The sequence below is a fragment of the Condylura cristata genome, unplaced genomic scaffold (assembly GCF_000260355.1).
Source record: "Condylura cristata isolate star-nosed mole 26May11 unplaced genomic scaffold, ConCri1.0 scaffold00011, whole genome shotgun sequence".
NCBI classification, from domain to species: Eukaryota; Metazoa; Chordata; class Mammalia; order Eulipotyphla; family Talpidae; genus Condylura; species Condylura cristata.
This window is the reverse complement of record NW_004567112.1, coordinates 40,309,078-40,330,593: the sequence shown is the minus strand read 5'-3', so window position 1 is coordinate 40,330,593 and position 21,516 is coordinate 40,309,078. Positions and strand designations below refer to the sequence as shown.

The 21,516-nt window shown below is 40.3% G+C and overlaps 1 protein-coding gene and 1 pseudogene across 3 annotated transcripts in view; one reads left to right on the top strand and one right to left on the bottom strand.

Annotated features, from left to right (window-relative positions):
- Positions 1 to 20,562, top strand: part of MYPN (myopalladin) — a 75,101-nt gene extending 54,539 nt beyond the window's left edge. For 2 of the 3 annotated variants that reach the window (XM_004680843.1, XM_004680842.1), the window contains 8 exons: positions 7,194 to 7,415; positions 8,562 to 8,711; positions 10,452 to 10,534; positions 11,772 to 11,898; positions 13,213 to 13,420; positions 15,241 to 15,406; positions 16,602 to 16,735; positions 19,866 to 20,562. In XM_004680843.1, the coding sequence (XP_004680900.1) occupies positions 7,194 to 7,415; positions 8,562 to 8,711; positions 10,452 to 10,534; positions 11,772 to 11,898; positions 13,213 to 13,420; positions 15,241 to 15,406; positions 16,602 to 16,735; positions 19,866 to 20,035 (1,260 nt within the window). In that variant the 3' untranslated portion in view covers positions 20,036 to 20,562. The remainder of the gene's footprint in view (positions 1 to 7,193; positions 7,416 to 8,561; positions 8,712 to 10,451; positions 10,535 to 11,771; positions 11,899 to 13,212; positions 13,421 to 15,240; positions 15,407 to 16,601; positions 16,736 to 19,865) is intronic. The other variant, XM_004680844.1, reaches the window with a different exon arrangement.
- LOC105853493 lies at positions 9,754 to 10,145 on the bottom strand (annotated as a pseudogene).
- Positions 20,563 to 21,516: the final 954 nt, after the last annotated feature.

Sequence of the window (21,516 nt, the reverse complement as noted above, 5' to 3'; positions counted from 1 at the left end):
AAGATTCAAAGTGCACCCACTGACAGTCAGTTGGTAGTAAAACCTTGTGTAGAACAGTGCAAGAAGCATCTTAAATTTAACTTGCTGTTTGCAAGTTTCCTTACAAAATCTGAGTACCATTAGCCATAACTTGGGATGACAGTCTTGATTTATGTGTGTTGAAGGATAATTACCCTTGGAATAACTAATTCTCAGTTGCAAAGGACTACAGAGGAATCATTTCCTGTTTGGGGGATGGTGCACATTTTGTTAACCACTCTGATGAAAAGATTCTGAGGTTTAGCAACAGATCACCATATCCCTGCCACAGGGTTATGTGGCTTCCCTGTTCAGCTTCCCAAATAGCTTATGAAAATTTTCATGGAACCTCCTTGACACAAAGTATTATCTAGTTTACTCATCTGAAAGTATACACTGTATCACAGAACCTGTACATTAAACATAAAAACACAACTTTTATTTTTTCTCCCATTATCCCTTTACAATTAACCAGTCAGACCCCATTCTTCTCCTGCTCCTAACAATTTCAAATGTGAAGCAATCTCAAACTATTTTTAATTCAGATAAGGTTCGATGGTGACTTCTATGACATATTATGACATTTAAGTTTCTAATGTTGCAAAATGCAGTCTTGATTGAGTAACACAACACTTTGAGTCCTTGTAGTAACCAGTATTCTAATCCTTATTCAAACATTAGATTCCACACACGAATGTCCCCATTCCTGCCTCTCATCCTAGGGACTAAATGAATGGTGAACTAAAGCCCAAAAAGGGTCTTTCTGCTCTCTCCTCTGTTTCCCTCACCTCTATTCTTGAGTCTTTCCTTTCCCAACTGTGGAGGTCCAAAAGCTGATCCCACACTGACTTGACCTCAGACAGCCCACTTCTGCTTGATGAAAATTGTATACTGACATAATTCAGGACAGCAGGCCACTCAAAGGTGCTAGCAGGCCATCAAGAAGTTACTTTGCTCCTTTTTTTGTTTGTTTGTTATTTTAGGATTTATTTATTTATGCTTACAGAACTGGGGTACAGGCCAGAGGTGTGGTAGGTAAGCGGATTCACCAAAGATAGAGTGAGGAGCAGGACAGGCAGATTGGCAAAGTACACACTGCTGAGGATAGCAGTGGGTGAGTCAGGAGAGGTCTGCCATGCCATGTGGATCACCTCCGGGGCCGGGAATCAAACTCATGTTGCAGTGTCTTCGGAGAGCTTCATAATGCGTTGCTTTAACCCATTTCACCACCAGGGAGAGCCCTCCTCACTTAACTTTCTAAGGCAAAAGTCAAATGCCAAATGATGTAAGAAAATGGCAAGCTTTCCCGAGGGCCCATTTAGTCTCCTTCCCTAGACTTGAGGGAACAGGCAGAGGTTGCAGATATAAGTGGCAGACTTGGAAACATGAAAAGCTCTGCAGAGTTTTCCCGCTGGGTCTTCTCCCTCCTGACTCCTATCTCTAATGAGATCATCAAATCTGTACTTTAGCACCCGCTTTGACATTTCTGGAGGATAGTTTGTCTCCACACTCACTTGCCTATCTTGGTGCCTCATTAGAAATGTCCAGTTAAGATCTGGTTACAATAGTATCTTTAGTACCTAGTTATGAACAGCTTTTTTTTTTTTTCTTCATCTGTTTTGAGTTTTTCTTGCAGCTGTGAGTACATTGCAGAACAAAGAAGTCTGAGGCTGAGAAATTTGCCATCAGAAGCAAGCAAAGCGGCATTTTTGTGCTCCAAGAATAAGCATCTTGTGTAATGGACAATTTTCAAAATCAGTCATTATGTCTAAAAATGTCCTTTACAAGCTGGTGTCTGCTCTCTGACGTTTAACTATACATTCTGTTTTTTCCTCCCCTTGAGTGCTTTGTTACTGATTCATAATGTTCTTGTTCATGCTTCTGGTTTTTTATTCCTATTGTCATTTTGCTCAGGGTTTTGTGATTCATTTTTTCTTTTCTTGTAGAACTCCTTTCAACATTTTTAGAGGGCAGATCTGGTGGTGAAAAATGATTAACTTCTGTTTGAGAAAACCTTTATTTCACCTTCATATTTGAAGGTGTTAATTTTGCAGGATAGAGTATTGCTGACTGACAGTTCCTGTCTTTTAGGGCTATGAACATTTCATTCCACTCTCTTCCTGCCTGGAGAGTGACTGAGGCAAAATGTGAGGAAAGCATAATTTGGATGCCTTTGTAAATTACCTTGTTTTTCCTTCCTGTAATTGTTTACCTTTGACTTTTGATCATTTAACAATGATGTGTCTTAGCATAAGTTATTTTGCACTAGAAATGGGGGTATTCTCTCCCTTTTGTGCCCTTCTGAGCTTAGTTCACCCATTAGGCTTGGGAAATTCTCAGCAAGTATTTCTTTGAAAAGGGTCTCTGCTTTCTTCTCTCCCTCTCAACTCTCCCTCCCCCCCTCCTAGAATACTCACTATTCTTATGTCTCCTCCTCTTATTTTGTCTGACAGTATTCCTAAAAATGAGTTTCCTCATTTTTCCTTGTTGCTCTTTTTCTACTGGATGATTGGTAAATTTGAGTCTTCTTTTTCTGAAATTCTTCCTTTTACCAGTTTAATTCTATTTAAAGTATTTTATTTCATCCAGAGTCTCTTTTTGTGTTCTTCTAGCATGCATTCCCTTTAGTAAAGACTTCTCTTTGTTCTAGGATTTCCTTTCTGAGACCTACTTTCTTCCAGTACCTCACTTAGCATTAATATTTTCATTTTAAAATCTTTATCTGAAGTCTAGATCCTCTTATTTCTATACCCTTTATATAGAACCCAGAACTCCTGTTGTTCTCTTTTTGCTTTCCCAGCTTGTGTGCAGTGATTCCTTGCTTCCCAGGCGTGTTGCCTTACTTGATTTTGTGTGGCTGGGATGTGGCAATTTAACTTTGTTTCTTTTCTTAGTTTCCTTTGATGTGAGGTAGAGGCAGAAGAACCTGAGGCTTCAACACTCAGTCTCAACTTAGTTGAGAAGTGAGGTTTGTCATCTCTGCCTCCTCTCCTCTCCAGCCATAGCAAGCTACAATGGGTGTTTCAATTCTCCTAACTTCCCACTCCACCGTAGAACTTGACCATAATCTATGAAACATGAGTCTCCTGGTGAGGCGGCTGTGTCTGCCTCAAGGGCTATTACTCTGGGACTCACTAGGACTGCCAGGCAGGGGGTGCCCACCAGGGTGCCTGCTGCCTGCCCTGTCACCTGGCTATGACCACAGGCAATGGCCACCACCGTCGCCACCACTGTTGCCTCATAAAGGGACCAGCCACTAGCTCTGTCCTCTTGACTCTTTCCAAGGGGGTGTTGTTCCTTCTCCCACCAGGGCCCCCTCTGCTATTGGAGCCTGGCCTGGCTTTGCCTGGAGACTCTTTGACATTTACTTCTTCTTCTTCTCTCTTTTTTAATTCTCTCTTTTACATCATTGTTCATTTTATAGCCATGTTAACTCCCCCCTCCTCCATCCACCATCACCATGGCCCCCACATTCCTCCGTTCTTCTTCGGATCCCTCTTTGCCTCTTTCCTCTGTCAGATCACTCTGGTTTATAATGGTTTGTTTTTGTATTGTTTTGCAGTATAATAACAATACTTTTTTTTTTTTTTTTTTTTAGGAATTTAAGAGAACCAAATAAGACAGGGGACATTTACTTCTGGTAGCAGGGTGGGAAGAGAGTTTTCTTTGACAAACTAGTGAACTGGTCATGGAAGGGGCAGTGTTGCCAGCCAGACTTGCAGCCAAACCCATGTGACTGCACTCCCTTTTTGAAAGTCCTCTAGGGAATTTCACCAAGCCCATCACAGAGCAGCCTACACAGGGGTAGGCCTGTGGATGGCAGACTGTCCAGTCGTTTCTCTGGCTGGGGGACCTACTTTCTGGCCACACTCCCCTTGCCTCCTTCCGCTCCTACCCTGCAGTGAGACAACAACTTTAGTGCAAGTCCTCTGAGGGGAAGACCTGAGACTTTGTCAGGGAACTTCTGAATCGTCTTTTGAACAAATATGGATTTTTAATTGTTTTCAGAGAAGAAAGTGATTCCCAACCTTTCTACTCAGCTATGATGTGGGTGAAGTCAATCCGATTTTTTTTCATTTATTTTTATTTTTAAGGTTTTATTTTATTTATTTTTGCTTAGAAGATCTGGGGTGTAGACCAGAGGTGTGGGCTGGTGAGAGGATTCACCAGATACATAGTGGGGAGCAGAACAGACAGATCTACTGAAATACACTGCTGAGGGGAAGCAGCAGGTGACAAGAGAGGTCTGCTGTGCCATATGAGTCACCTCCCTGGTCGGGGTTGAACTCAGGCCCTAGCAATAATAGGTGAGACTTTACTCCTGAGCCACCAGGAAGGACTTATGAATAGTTTATTTCAAATAACACATTGAAGGTCTGTTTTCATCACCTCTCATTTGTAGTACTAGTGAAATAATATATAATCGATAAATAAGTATTTATAGTAGTACAAAATATTCATATTTTCATTATTTTGCTTCTGTAGTTCTTTTGAATGAATCCGTTCAAATATTTATAAAATCAGGTCCCTGTTGGACAATATCAAGTCCCTAAAATTAATTGTTTGGAGGCCCTCCCTGGTGGCACAGCGGGTTAAAGCACAGCACTGAGAATCTGAAGCCACTTCCGCATGAGTTCAATTCCCGCCTGCCCCGGAGGAGACCACATGGCGAGCCAGACCTCTCCTGACCCGCCCGCTGCTTCCCTCAGCAGTGTACTTCGTCCATCTGCCTGTTCTGCTCCCCACTCTGTCTCTGGTGAAGCCTCTCACCGCCCCTGAGCCTCTGGCCTGTACCCCAGTTCTGTATGCACAAATAAATAAATAAATCTTAAAAAAAAAAATTAATTGTTTGGAAAACATGAAGACAAAGTGGCATTCATATTCTCAGGCAGGCGTTCAAAGGTTATGTATGTCACCCATTGTATTCCTGAAGGGTAATATATTCATTATTTACCACCATGCATGATAACAATTCTTGGAAAAATAAGTTCATATTTTCAAAATAGAATTTCAGAAATTCATTTCCTCCTAGAACTACTCTGACAATATAATTAGCTAGGAAATTACCAGCCTTTACAAGCCATGCAGAAGAAGGAACTCTGGAGGTCTCTTAGCTTAAAGCAGGAGTCCCCTAAAATAGTGGCTAGCACTGAAATAGAATGGCCTGGGGATTTGGGGCTGAGAAACTTGAGAGCTATATGAGTTATTCTTCGTGAATATAATTTAAAATCTAATAAAATTCTATTTGGCACCTATCTCACAAGGTGAAGAAATAAAATGACTCATATGCTTTCAAATTCCGTTTCAGGAGGATTCTAATACTATCTCTACCCATCTAAGTTAAAAATTGTGGTTAATCTGAGTCACAAGTTTAACTAAAGACCTCACTCTCACCCCAAGCATATTATTCCAGTTTCCTCAAAGATTCAATAGTGTTGGAACAAGTGATTTTTCCATGTCATTCATTTATTCACTCATTATTCAGATACTCATTGAACACCTGCCCAGGAACTCACTATTCAGGTGCTGTTGACAGAGAAGCAAGACAGACAAGACCTCTGCTTCTGTGGAGTTGATGTTCCAGTGCTTAGAAATATGTGACCTCTCAATTAATAAACCAGCCGGAAAAATACTAGAGAGCAACAAGTGTTATGTAGAGAAATAGAATGGAGAGTTACCTTGGGTGAAGTGGTCTGAAAAGTCTGCTTTAAGGAGGTGACATTTAAACTTGGTAGGGCATCACTAAGTGAGGGAGAAAGATGAATCCAGAGTAAGTTCTAGACTAAAAGTTTGACCTGGCAGACACAGTGTGGTCTGAGGATCTGTGGCAGTTGGCAAGATTTTTACACCTTGAGATAAGTACAGAAATTAAGAATAACTATTTAGAAAATTTTATGGAAATTTAACAAAATTTACCTCTATTAAATAACACTTTTACATGCCTTTTTATATTTACAGTTTTACATTTATACATATATAAATAGGGTATGTTTACATTTTGTTTTCTTGCATTTTCATTGTATATATTCATATATAATAATTCATTTTAATTTTATTTTAGCAAAATATAGCTTGAAATTTTTCAGAGCTTAGTTTTCACTATACACAGTATGAAAAACACTGGGTTAGCCAGTATGGATGAAAAGTGGCCTATTTCCTGAGATGGGGAAGAACATCTCTGGGAAACAGAAAGCCAGTGTGTGTTATTTGGACTAGACTAAATTTGATGTTCCATTAGGTACCCAACAAGTGATGCAGAGTAGTTTGCTGGGTGTTTGACCCACATGTGAGTAGATCACTGGGTATATGAGTTCAGGGTAAGGACCAAGCTTGGAGATATAAATTTGGGAGGTGTCAACATACAGGAAGTTTCTGGAGCTATAAGATTACCAACCAAGGAATGGGAGCTAACAATGGAGATTGATTTAAAAAAAAAAATGCAGCTGGAGAAAGAGAAAGAAAACCATTCCTGGTGTCATGGAAACCAACAGAAGAAAATGTTTCAAAACGGAAAAGGTAGCATTCTGTCTAATGATGCTGAGAGGTCAGAAATGTTAGGAACAGATAAATGACTATTTAATTTGGCAAATTTGGAGAACCTGACAATAGTAATCTAATAGTGGAGCAATGACAATAAGCCTAACTGGAAATTGTTAGCAAAAGGATGGGTGATAAGGAAATGATCCCGTAATAAAAGAAAGTCATCTGAAATAGTTTTGTTGTGAGAAGACAGAGCAATACAATGAAGGCAATTGACTTGTTCAAGACAGGTTTTTCTCCCAGCAGATGAGAAAGTCTGGTAGAGACTGGAAGTTAGTCATACAGCTTTATCAAAACTAAATAGGCCGTTCTGCATATTAAATTGGATGATAATAGCAGTTATGGAAATTACATTCCATCTTCATTCCATTCCCTACAGGATTCTCCTGGGGCTCCAGGCTCAAGGTGAGGATTCAGGATTCACTAAGGCAGTTTGGGATTATAGTAGAGACACTGAAATCTCCTTTAGTGCTCCATGGTGAGGACCTGGGAATGGAACATGTCTCTTTTATTGGGGTTCCATGCTAAAACTCTAACATCTGAACCTTGAAAAGTTGTATCCTCAAACTATATTGATAGACACCTTCTTCCTCAGTCATAGAAAGTGAAACTGAAATGTGTTGCCATTTTGACAGGAGTACAAAATTTCAAACTTTGAGCAGAGGTTGATGAATGAAATAGAATTTCGCTTGGAACGGACCCCTGTGGATGAATCTGATGATGAAATCCAACATGATGAGATCCCTACGGGCAAGTGTATTACTCCCATATTTGACAAAAGACTCAAGCACTTCCGGGTCACAGAAGGCTCTCCAGTCACATTCACCTGCAAAATTGTTGGGATACCTGTTCCAAAGGTAGGGGAAGATGATCTTCCTGTTGACCAGAGAACAGCACAGGATTATAGATGGTGCCTTCCAGAAAGTCTCATCTGACTCTAGTGACACATCTACCAAGGGAATGAAAACCAATATCAGAAAATGAACAGTACAGATAATTTGACTAAAAAAAGGGACAATCAGTAATAGAGTTGTTAAATAGGCAAAAAGTAAATCGGTCTTCTGAATAAGTTAGAATTTTAATAAAAGTTTAAAATAGATTTCTTAGTCATGATCCTCTATTTTGGGTGATTGATTCCCTTAACCAAATTGTTATTTCTCTCTCTATTTTGTGTCTATTGACTATCCACATAGTGCCTGTCATTTTATAAAGTGAACTATATTTATACAATTACTATTAGGCTGGCAAATGCTGAAAATGTCATGCCGTTATCGTTGGCTGCTGAAAAACCTTATGAGTCACCAGATTTTTTGGCAGTCAGCTGAAAGAAGAATTTACACCGGCTATGGCTGGAATCTTTCCACTCTACTTTCACAGACATGATGTTGTCATGTGTGGCTAGGTTACTAGGAAATGTAGAGGAGAGCAGCTACAGCCAGTACTTCATCCCCATCTATTTTGTCTTTGAGAGATGTCCTTGAGCTATCAGGAACTTCCACAAAGTATACATTCAAATTTCAGTCAGTTGAGAAATTTAGCAGATGAATCCTGGCCTCATTCCATTTGCTATATAATAAAACATACTATCTTTTCAAGCAAGATGTGCTAGTCTAGCCCTTAGATCTGTGACTCCAGAGCACTTGAACTTGTAAATAGGGTAATGGAAAAGATTCATCCTCCTGGTTTTCATTATTTTGTCTCTAAATATACACCTCGTTCGTAGGGTGACTTTAAAAAATTATGAAGATTGATAAAAACAGCCAAAAGCTTTATTTCAATCCTAACTTGCATAGCATTTGAACTTAAATATTCTGTATCACAGATGAAGGAGCATACTATACTGTCATGTGTCATAGAAGTTTTATAGTTTTTCTCTAAATGCTCTGTAAGGGATGAGTCACTTGTAGAGATGGGGTTTAGCCCTTACCTCATCCTACTCCCTTCTTCATTACCCTCCACAGATGTATAAAACAGTGTATTTACTTTGATTTTTTTCATTTCAGGTTTACTGGTTTAAAGATGGGAAGCAGATTTCCAAGAGAAATGGGCACTGCAAAATGAGCCGAGAAGGAGACGGGACCTGCTTGTTGCACATCGAATCCACCACCAGTGATGATGATGGCAACTATACCATCATGGCTGCCAACCCCCAGGTGGGAACGCAGGGTTCTGCTCCATGCTATGAGGAAGGAGCAGTTGATGTCATTGTGAATGGGAAATGCGAGTTACTAACAACTGCTGAGGGAAATGAATGATTGTGATTGTGTGCTAACTGTAGCACAGTATCACAACAGCAAAGATCAGTTAGCCACAATGGGTCAGATACTCAACCCTCTTTTTCAAAGGAAATCAGTAGTATGTACTCACTGTGTTTATATCCCAGACCTACTGGGCTAAACCTTCTGCTTATTAGTTCATTGATTCTCTACACATCAATAGACCATTCTATCAAAGAATGATTTATTGTTTTTATTTTTTAACAAAGAAGCAAATCACTTCATATAAAGGCTTGTGAATATCCATCACATGCATAATGTCTTTTTTTTTTTAAGTAAAATGGAAAAGTTATAACTTTCATCTTCCTTTTCTGAATGAGATTAAGACTTAAAATTCGGGGGCCAACCTGGTGGCACAGGGGGTTAAGTTCCAGCACTATGAAGCTACTGGCAGTCACTGCAGCATGAGCTCAACCCCTGGCCAGGGAGGTGACATGGATGGTCCAGCAGACCTCTCCTGTCTCAAGTGCTGCCCCCTCTGCAGTATATTTCAGTAGATCTACCTGTTCTGTTCCCCACTCTGTCTCTGATGAATCCGCTCACTCCTTGTACCTCTAGCCTATACCCCAATTCTTGTATGCATAAATAAATAAGTCTTAAAAAAAAAAAAAAGGCTTATCATTCCCCTAAAAGACATAGTGGCAGAATAAATATCTTTACCTACTAATAGACTAGGGAATTCAGAACTATAATTTCTACTCCCACCCACACTTCTTATTAAAATGGTAGTTTTTACAATTATCTCTATTGAGGAAAGCATAAAAATAGTTGACCATGCTCCCTGCATATGGCTATAGAGAATGCTAAAAGCACAAAAATTCAAAAAAGATTTTCAAACACATACATAAAAGTTTGTATTAATCCTCTCATGACAATCTGCATAATCACCACAGATGCAGATAAAGTCACTGCAAAATCTTTAATCCTTCTTGCCAGCATCAATATCAGCCTTTGCAGTCCCCCAGATTTTCTTCACTCTGCTCTTGTGTTCCTTTTGCTGTTTTCTTGAGATCTTTTTCTTCTCATATAGGCCATGTCTTGCAAGTCTATGTTTGGGTTCATTTTTCTTTGCATCATCCAAAGAATCGTAAATCATGCCAAAGCCAGTTGTCTCACCACCTCCGAAATGGGTTCTGAATCCAAATACAGAGATGACATCAGCGGTGGGCTTGCACATTTTAGCTAGTTTCCTCCGAATTTGTCTTAGGTACTGTTGCCTTTCCAGAGTGAAGGATGTCCATGCCATTTGTTTCTGCTGAAGCAGTCAGTTGGTCATGAATATCCAATCTAGACAGTTGCTGTGTCATTCATAATGACAGTGGATCTTCAAGCAGCCAGGGAGGAAGAGACCTACTCTGAGAATTCAATTTTTTTTTACATTTGTGCTTGGTTCATTTTTTCTTAAAAAGAGAAGTCATCTCAATATCCTTAAAAATCCCTCCCACTGAAACATTAACAGTCACTTGAGTCATAGTTTTCATCCCCCTCAAGAAAACTGCTAATAGTTAAGGAAAATATTCATAATGTTCTAATCTAGAAAAATTAAATTCTATAAATTTATAAATTTGGAAAAATGTGGAATTCTTATTTTAATCTCATTTATCTTCTGTTTCTCAGGGGAGAATCAGCTGTTCTGGCCACTTGATGGTACAAAGCTTGCCCATTCGAAGTAGAGTAACATCTGATAGTCAGTCTCACAGGTAAAGACTACAAGAATCTCTCTTCTCTAGCCCCTCCCAAGAAGCTACTCTCCCACCACAATAAGTACGAAGTTCCAAGTATGAGCGTGTTCTCTTGAAAGGGTGAACATCTTCTTACAGTCCTTTCCCCCTTAATTTGTTCATCAATCTCTTTCTTGTTAGAATGGTAAACATGGGTAGAACTGTTTAAAATTTTTATGCCAAATTCCAAAGAAATGAGGTTATCTTTAATGAAACTGTTAGAGTATAGTTCTCTTGGGAACTCCACCTGGGGACATATTGCAATATAGAATTCCAAAACCTATTGAATCAGAATCCACATTTTAATAAGATGCCCAGGTGATTCATAAACACAATAAGTTTGTCTACAGCACCTTTTAATGGTTCAAAATCTGTAGCAGTATTTGTGCACAAAATATATAAATTGACTTTTAAATTATCACATTTGCTTTAATAAAACAAACCATTTCTATGTACATAGATTGAGAGTTTTTGTTGCCATTATTGTTTCTAATATATAAGTTGGCTTTCTTTTCTGATTTTACAAACCACTGAGAAGAAAGTGTCTGGCTTTCCCTTGAGTCTTATGGTGCCACAAAGTCTTAGCAAAGCATTCCTTAGTTGCTGACACGGATGAATTAAATTTGACTTAGCAAAGAACAAAAATAGTGACCCATGTTTCGATACAGTATTTCACCACCATTGCAACTACACCTCCTTTTTTTTTCCTTTAGCAACAGCTGTTCCTGTTGGTCAGTCTTAACTAGTTGAAGTTCATGGTCACCTTTAATGCTCTAATTTATAGCTAGGCTAAATTTTATTACTCAGAGACATAGGATTGCCGCTGACTTGCTCTGAGTAATAAACAGGACTTTTTTTTTGGCTCTGAGCCTCATTTGAGGTGCAGATTGAATACTGATTTATTTGGAAACTTGAACAACTGGTCAAACCCAAGGCAAAGGGGGTTGCGTCACTTACCCCAGAATGACTCAGAAATAAAGAAGCTAAAGCCTGTATATTTGATTACAGATCTCACAAAATAATCCTACCGTGTACAACATGCATGCTCCACCCCATTATTTATTATTTGTTTATGATCCAGCAACCTCTTTTCCCGTCCCACCATCCTCCCACCCCAAATATCTGTTCTCCTGGCTCTCTTCCCTTGCCTATATGCCAGTTGCCATAAATTTGTAAATTGGTTTCTATGTTTAATGCTGGAACATACTTGTTGTAGGGGAAGGTCCCGAGTACAAGAAAGAGACAAAGAGCCCATTCAGGAACGCTTTTTCCGACCACATTTTCTACAGGCTCCCGGGGATATGGTAGCTCACGAGGGGCGCCTCTGTCGACTGGACTGTAAGGTAGACTATGGCACCCATCCTTGGTTCAAAATCTGTTCATTTTTGTCTTGTTTACTTGTACTTATTATTTGTGTGTGTCATTCTTGGAGAGGAAGGGAGATTAGGGATGAGAGAGATCACTTTTAGAATATTTAATGACAGACAACAGCAGTTCATAAAATGTTTAAGCCTTTTTATCTTAATAAAAAAAATTACATATGTACAGTATTGAATGTACTGCATTTGTAAAAGATAGCCAAAGAAGGGATATACTTGCTGATGGTACCTACAAATTCTTTATTACTAGTAAGCCAGAAGTGATTTTTTTGCATCCTTGGAGTGAGTCATTATAAAATATGGCCTTTCAGAAATGTATAGTTATGAAAATATGACTGGGAACAGAAGCTGACTTCTCATACTAATCAGTCTCTATGACCTTTAGTTATTCTATATTCTAATTTTTCAACCAAAAATAAAGTTCAACAGAATAGTGTAGATATCTCTCATTATAAAGAGAAACCCTTCTAGAAGCTCCAGTCAAAGATATAAAATACAATGGAAAATTAGCTGAAATTAATAAAGGCTTTGGCCTCTGTGGTGGCACAGAGATTAAAGATTACAGCACTATTAATCTATCACCAACCACTGCAATATGAGTTTGATCCCCAGCCAGGGAGCTGACCCACATAGCACAGCAGACCTCTCCTGTCTTGCCCTCTGCTCCCCTCAGCAGTATATTTCAGTAAATCCACCTGTTCTGTGCCCCACTCTGTCCTCTGGGGAATTCTTTCACCTCCCACACCTCTGGCCTATACCCCAGTTCTTATATGCATAAATAAATCTTTTTTAAAAATTAGTAAAGTCTTGAAGTTAAGAAATTGTGGAGTTCACTTTTCTAAGTGACTCTTGTTCTCCCAATGGCTTTCAAAATCATGTTTAGGAGTGTTTGTTACTTCTTCCACTTTTAACCATAAGATTCTCCCCAATGATTATAATACATTGTGAAAACTCTAACAGCTGCCCTTTCTCTTGGCTACCTATTTCTTCTTAGGCATAAAACATATCATTTGTGAGACCTATGCTGCAGGTCTCTTATCTATTTAGCTCCTTATTTATTGTAATCATGACCTGACTGGGGGTCAAAATATTACATAATTTCAATTCATAAGAAGTTCATCCAGACCCCTGTTGGTCTGATGCCCTGCAAAGAGAGCTTCCCACCCATGTTTTCTATTACTATCGATTTGGCACTAGTGAGGATGAAGAATTCAGCCACCAAATAAATCTGCCTGTTGTCAACCTGTCATTTGCATCAGCTGCCCTATCATTTACTAGGTGAGTGGCTTACCACCCCCGGAGCTGACCTGGCTGCTCAATGGCCAACCTGTGCTACCAGACGCCTCCCACAAGATGCTCATCAGGGAGACTGGAGTCCACTCTCTGCTCATTGACCCACTCACTCAACGCGATGCTGGGACCTACACATGTGTAGCCACCAACAAAACTGGGCAGAATTCCTTTAGTCTGGAGCTCACTGTAGTAGGTAAGGTTTGCAGCTGGGGCCCCCTAAAGTTATTGCCCAAATATGCAGTATTTCTGACAGAATTCCTTAGTCCATTGCCCTACCATATCCAATCTCCATTTCTCCTTCACTGTGGTAAGGACTCTTATTTCTTACGCTGTCTTCAAAGACACATCAGCAACTTAACACTATAGCATGGGCCTTGTGCATAAGTGCATGTAATAAATGTGAATCACTATAATAATCAATCAGGTAATCAACAGCTAATTAACAATCACTAAATTCAGATCACTTTCTTTATAGCTCATCAAACAGACTCTTCCCCAATCCCCCAGCCAAGCTTCTGTGCCTTTGCTTCAAGGGCCTTCTTTGTCTAGCAAACTACTACTCTGTCTTCAACTTCATTCAGATGTCAGTGCCCATGCGCAATGAATCCCCAGGTACATCCTCTTTTGCTGTGGTCACTTAGACCTGATGAAGGAAGAAAGGAGGAGACTTTTAAAGCACTTGCAACCTTCTGAGAAATTATTTAATCCTTTGCATCCAAGAAGAGACAGTGAGTTTCTAAGGTCAGAGATTCTAACTTGTTCTGTGTATCTCCAGTGTCTGGCTCAGTCTCTGAATCATGGAAGGTACTCAAAAAGGTTGAATTGATAAGGCAAGGGAAACTTTACTTTATAAGATGAAATGAACAAAAAACACTGTAATCCTGAAAATAATCCTGAAGATAAGAACAAATTATTATCACCCCAAGGTGCCAGCCCTTGGGGATAATGGTCCAGCCAAAGTTAGAAGGTTTGTGTTTGAGCACTGGGCTTTTTCTCCTGTGGCCTCCCAATTGCGCTCCTTGAAGGAAATCAGGGTGGTGTCAGAGTGATAACCCTCTTTGTGGCCATTCCAGCATATTTATTTTTTCTTTTTCTCACCTTTCCCCCTGACCCCCAACATAGTAGGGAAAATTCCTTCTTCAGAATACATGGATTATAAGCTTTTACTTTTTCCCCACTGTCTTGCTAAAATATTGACTCTGGAACCCTGAGTCAGAACACTTTACCTCCTTTGGTTCTGAGAGGGAAAAGCCTCCTTTGGCTTTTCCTTTGGTATCATTTGTGCTTTTTTTTAATAGAGTTCTTTCAACTTGTCAGTAGCAATATTTCAAAACAAACAGTTGAAGCATAGTTAATATAGCTTCTCACAATAAAATTCTATAAAAAAAAGATACATTTGGGGTTCTCCCTGTTGGTACAACGGGTTAAAGCACTGCATTGTGAAGCTCTCCGAAGCTACGACAGCACAAGTTCGATCCCCCACCAGGGAGCTGACCCACATGGCGTGGCAGACCTCTTCTGACCCACCCACTGCTCCCCTCAGCAGTGTACTTTGTCAATCTGCCTGTTCTGCTCCCCACTCTGTCTCTAGTGAATCCTCTCACCCACCACACCTCTGGCCTGTACCCCAGTTCTGTAAACATAAATAAATCTTAAAATATATATATATTTAGTGCATAAAGTACACTTTCTCAAAATGTACTAAGTACACTTAAGCATTAAAGACACCTTTTAATGCGATACCTATACACCTACTATTTACACCCCATGTCAGCATCCAGGTCTTTGAGCGTTGTCTCCTAAGGGATATGTGGATATGATTCCCTCATTTCTTTTAAAATACTTTCTGGAGCTTCTATGAAGGCAGTCTTCTTTACTAACTCATGACAAGTGTTCTGAAAAGGAGGTACAATGGTAGAGTCCACTCTGCTGAATTCCAGGACTGTCGTGAGTGTGAGGTACGAACCCCAAGGAACCAGCTAGTTAAACAAAAATTGCCCTTCTCTCCTTTAGCCAAAGAAGTGAAGAAAGCACCAGTGATCCTGGAAAAACTGCAGAACTGTGGTGTTCCTGAAGGTCACCCCGTGAGGCTGGAGTGTCGAGTGATAGGCATGCCTCCACCTGTGTTCTTCTGGAAGAAAGACAATGAGACCATCTCTTTTACCAGAGGGAGGATCAGGTACAACCCCCACTCATGTTCACAGGGACTTCCAAGTTCAATAGGGCTTCTTGGGCCACCCACATAAGTCTGTAGCCTTTGAACCTGGCTTCTCCCACTTAGTACAATTCATTTGATCGTCCTTCATGTATCAAAAAATGTACATGAATATTCCTCTTTGCTGCTGACGGGTAGTTCATTACATGGATGTCCCACAGCTTTGAACCTTAAGTTTTAAATTGAAAATATATGAGCAATTTGTGGTTGAGGCTGCCTTGTTTTTTGTCATATATCATGCATCAAATTACCTAGAAAAACCTCTTTGACAGTAAAAATAAGCTTAAATAAAATACAGTGAAACAAACCTGGAAGGGGGATGCAACACTCCTACCCAACCCATCACGACTTGATTGGAATTTTAAGTAATGTTAAGGATCCAGTTCCTTCAAGAGAAGAAATCTTCTCCATTGATCTCCCTAGACCATCCTTGATTCTTTGTCATTTTGGTTTGATGCCACAAGAGAGCAAACAAACAAAGGCAATTTGTGTACAAAAATTTCTCCAGAAAATGAATTCACAGTACACTGAATTTATCCCAGAGGATGTTGTATCTGTTGGCTTTTACAGATTTTTGGCATTTAAGGAGTCTGTATGTATATATAGGTCAGGATTTTTCTCTGGCAAAACAGGCGAGAACAGAGTCCTCTATTCTAAAGTTAACACCAGCCTGAAACTCTGATGTAATTATCTATGACTGCAATTACAGCCAAGGTTGAAATTTTTTTTAGAGAAAACTGAGGGAAATGCATTCTGATTTGCTGCTGAAGTTCACTAAACTAAATAGCATGGATACCCAGCTGGTCACATTAGGAAATACCATCTTCACACCTATCAGTTCATCTACCTCTCACCATGGTCTACTGTTGCATGGCTTCCTAACAAAATCCTTGTTGAAATTTCCAATCTAGCTTAGAAAAGAGATTTTTCTCGACTTTGGTTGTGACAAGGGGGTGACAATGACCCCACAAGAATTGGTTCCATGCCAAAGGCAAGAACAGGTCATAGACCCACTGCATTACTTTTTGCTTTTTTTTTTTTTTTTTTTGCCTCTAGTGCTTGCTTTCTTCCCCTGGGGGGTCACAGAAGGATGGGCAAGCCTGGCACTGAAACATTTTCCCAAACCTTAAGTCTTTCCTGCCTTCTCTCTTGTCTCCAGTATGCATCAGGATGCGACAGGTTACGTCTGCCTCCTCATTCAGCCCGCCAAGAAGTCAGATGCTGGATGGTACACACTGTCAGCCAAGAACGAAGTTGGCATCGTGTCGTGCACTGCAAGGCTGGATATATACGGTAGTGTAATGGCAGTGGTTGAACAGTGGTGTGCGACAGGCAGCTTAAAATCCTTTTTTTCTAAAGGATAGAATAGTACATTTCCATAAATGAACTGGTAACATTATATCTTAATGCTTAAGAGATGGACTTTATTTTTTTTGCAGTTTATTTTTTAAATATATTCTTTTTACCATCCTTCATTTTTGTACAATGTATGGTTTCCCCATGAAATTCCCACCACCCATTCACCTGTGCACCATTACCATAGTCCCCTTGTGCTCTTCCCACCCTTGTCCTGGTCCTTCCCCTTCTTCCTCCCCTACGAAATGTTTCTGATCTATAGTTGCCTGATGATTTTGATTTTTACTCACGATAGTTATTCCTTATTTAGTTCCTCTACATTCCTCCTGTAAGTGAGGCCATTCGGTAGTTTTCTTTTTCCTTCTGGCTTATTTTGATGAGCATAATCCCTTCCAGCTCCATTCATGTTGCTGAGAAGGGCATAAATTTATCCTTTTTGATTACCGGGTAATATTCCATTGTGGATATGTACCCCATCTTCTTTATCCAGTCATCTATTTTTGGACACCTGGGTTGCTTCCATCACCTATCTTTTAAAGTCATTTCAAGCTTGTTGCCTAGGATTTTGTACTTTTTTTTTAAGATTTATTTATTTGTGCTTACAGAACTGGGGTACAAGCCAGAGACTCAGGGGTAGTGAAAGACTTCACCAGAAAGTGGGGAGCAGAACAGGAAGATCAATGAAGTACACTGCTGAGGGGAGCAGCGGGCGGGTCAGGAGAGGTCTGCCACACCATGTGGTCACCTCCGGGGCAGGCGGGAATTGAACTCATGCAGAAGTGGTTTCAGCTTCTTAGTGCAGTGCTTTAACCCCCTGTGCCACCAGGGAGGGCCGGCTTTTGTACTTTTATATACTACTATGTACTTGAACTTCTTCCAAAAGAGAATTTACAATATTTGGAATTGCAACTCCTCTGCTTGGACTTTGATCATCCAGCATCTTCATGCCGTCTCTGTGGGCTCCTTACTCCATGCACCATCCTCTGGACTGCGCTTCCTGTCATGTCCCCGGCTGTATCTCCACAAGCAGAACTTGCCAGTGTCATTCATTTATTAATTTATTCCACAAATATTTATTAACTGAGCCCCACAGTCAGACTAATAATAGAGAGCAGTCTTAAAAAAATTAAGTGGCATTTGTATAGTGACCTGTAATTTATAAAATTGTACCCTTAGATCCTCCCAAAGCCATGAGATTATTGTTGTTGTTACCTTCATTTAAATGCTGAGGAAACTAAGATGCAGAGAGGTTAGTACCCAAAGCTCAGATGAAAATCCAGTTTTTTTCATTGTTTCTCTGTGTCATGTTCCTAATTTTCAAAAAGATTTAGCAAGTTAATCCTTATTGATGTATTTGTACACTCTATGCCTCTTCTCTATAATTTTAGTTGTTTGTTTAGTTGAGTTGTTTTGTTTTGTGGGGTTTTTTGGTTTTTGTTTTATTTTTTTGAGACACATTCCTTAATTCAAAGAGTGAGCCCTTTTAAAAAAGTTAGTTGATTTAAGCAATGTGTTATGCTTTAGTAGTTTAATAAGATTAACGAAGATTAACAAATAAGAGTAACTGTGTAGAACCAGAGGATCCTGCTATCTGTAAGTCCACCCCAGGTACATGCCTCTCCTAGTACCAAGGAGGAGTCTTACTCGCCATTTTCCCCTAGGTCTAACATTTGGAGGAAATGGTTACTTTCCCTTATTCTCAGGCTCAAATAGAAATTCAACAATGAGGAAAACTGACTCTAATATACTTTTCCCTGGGAGAATTACGGGAAGAGAGGCCAGTGATGTTTTTTAGAAGGCTAAGTCCCTTAACCATTTCACACACCACCATGTCAGAAAGAAGTAGGTCACCAACTAAGAAACTGTACCAGTAAGTCCTGAAACTGAGGACTCTGGTCCAAATCCTGCCCTCTGGAGGCCGAGTTCTCAGTACAGTTGTCCTGGCTCACCTCTCAACACTTGTCCTAATTGCACAGCGCCAACAATAGGAGGCATTGTCTCCTCAATTGGAATTCAAGAGAGGGGCAGGGAAATGCAGGACTTGGTTAAATTCCCTACAGGCTCCCCAACATGACTTCCTGCCTGTCTGAGTTAGGAGCAGAATAAGCTCCCGTCTCCTGGAAAGCAACGTGGCCTGCCCTGCGAGCCCGGACATACTTAGTGTAATCAAATCAATTGAACACTTTTGTGTGATTGGCAGCCTAAAAATGTATTTATTTTTTAAGACTAGACCTATTATGTTCCAAAAATGAAGTGTCTGGATGCTACTTGAATGCTTAAAATGTAGATCTCCACCTGTTACTTGCCCTTCTTCATACCCAGGACCCCAAAAAACCTAAACAGGAGACTGCTTGGTAATTTCTGAGTCCGTTTCTGCACCATCGAGATGGATATTTCATTCAGGCCATGTGCAAGCCTAAGGGTAGTGTCTGCTAAATCAGGAGCTCCTGTAGACAGTGCTGGGTGAAGATGGCAATTCTAAGACATCCTCTTTTGTCCCTGGACTATCATCACTGATTTCACATACGCCACTTTGCAAGTCTTCTTAGAACTCATTACAAACTAATTAGGATGGTGGGCAGGCAGTGGGTGGCTAGGATGTGCTAGATATTTCATTCATTTGCTTTCCATTTTCACAGGCTTCTCGTCTCCAGCTTGAGAGTGCATAATCCTTATCTACGCTGGCCCACACTCGGTCAATGAGAGGGATCATTTTAAGAAATCACATTATTGCCCCATTCTTCCTCCTCGTATCCCCAGATCTTCCTGGATTAGAATGAATTAGATTTGAAATTAAAGGTTGGAGCAATTACCAGCCCAGTTTTCCTGTTCCTGGCAGGGAATTTTATTACTCTCTTACAAACATGGCTTTTCAGACTCTCAAGGGAGCACCTCAGAGAGTGCAGACCAGAAACCTCTGGAAGTGGAAGCCAAACAGAGTACCTAGCACCTCCTAATGCTAGACCTATGTCCCACTGGGAGTGTTGGGGTGAACACAGAATGCACCCTCAAGGTGCTGCTAGATTGTAGTCGCTGACTGTAACATGTCATTTGGTCCATTTTCCAGCTCAGTGGCACCAGCAGATCCCACCACCTGTGTCCATCCGGCCCACTGGCAGTCGCTACGGATCTCTCACCACGAAAGGACTTGACATTTTCTCCGCGTTTTCCTCCATAGAGAGCACAATGGTGTTTTCATGCTCTTCTCGGAGTGTAGTAGAGAGTGATGAACTTTAAGAATATCTGGGTGTCTGCTGTGTAAGGGGACAGATTGTGAAGGGGGAAGGAGAACACGCCCATCATGGTGGTTTCCAAGCAACTGGATTTGAGTAAGTTCCCACACTGCTGGACAGTAGCAAAGAGTACTTTAAGTAAGTCAGTCGGGGACTCTTCCCGGCTCAACTGGGGGAGAAATGTAAGGTTGTACCTTTTTAAAGATTCCAGCAAAAATATGAGAAGACAAATGAACCAAAGATGCCATGCAATTGCCATCCACTGCTTTGGGTAAAATGTTGGCATGCTCCCCTGCCTCTTGCTGTGTTTGGAACCTTTAGGCTCTGCTAGGAACAATTAGGAGCCCTAGGCTTGGGCTCAGAGGAGTTAGGCAGTAGTGACCTTTGGTACCACAAACAAACAATGCAAAGGAAACAGATGAAGAGGTTTCACTTACCTTTCACTGATTATATCCATAGTATTAATTTTGGTGACTCATTAAATCAGCTTCTACTTAGCACTAGGAGATAATGCCATACAACTCACAAATGTACACAATAAAGTATCAAAATGTGCAAGAGATACAAAAAGTTCACTGACACCTTCACTGTTGCTCAATGCACTTATTCTGTAGCTGAAAAGCCCCAATCTGTCTCCACCATTTTCTTTCAGATACAATGGTGAGTGGTTTTTTTTTTTCTCTCTGACTTTATGGGTCTCTAGTCTCTGGTACTAAGGAGTTGCTAACCAATCAACCAGAAAGAAAGCTTCTGTGGGGTCGTTTTAAAAATAACTGGCTTCAATTATCACTTGCAAAATATGGAAGAGTCATCGTCCTCTCCCCATAAAATACTGACCCTGTCACTCCTCCCTGCTCCCCAAAGTATCTAGGCAATGAGGAAGACAGAGGTGTAAAGAGGGAGAATGAAGGGAGATTGTTGTTTTCCCACTTGCTCCAGCAGATTCGTGACTGTAGATGACAAGCTGCTGTGGACTACTTTGCCATCTTTCATCAAATCTTATTTTCTATGTAGAAAATACTACACTATCTGGAGAACTGGGAGGAACGAGATCTCTGCGTCTTGATGCTAGTCCATCAGTCCAAAACCTGCCCCCCAACTTAAAGAATTTAAAAACTTAGGTTCACACTGACATCTGCCGTGCCTAGAAATGTGTTTAGCATAAAGTAGACATGCAATAAATATTGGATGAATGAATGTACAACTCACACGCCAGTCCACAACTGCCCTGACAGTGATGATCACAGCATAGTTTGCTCTAGACTCACTGGTTAAATGGATTGCAGGTATCTGATGCCAGCTCTGTATACCTAAGTCTCCGGTGTTCAGAGTCAGGCACCCTCAGCTGGCATCTTACTCAAGTGAACAAACAATAATTGCCCAGGAAGACTTGAAATATTTGTTACTTCAAAGCAAGGATTTCCTGTGTAAAAATAAATTCATTCATTCAAAAAGCCACTTGTGTGTAAGGTGTTATGCCAAAGG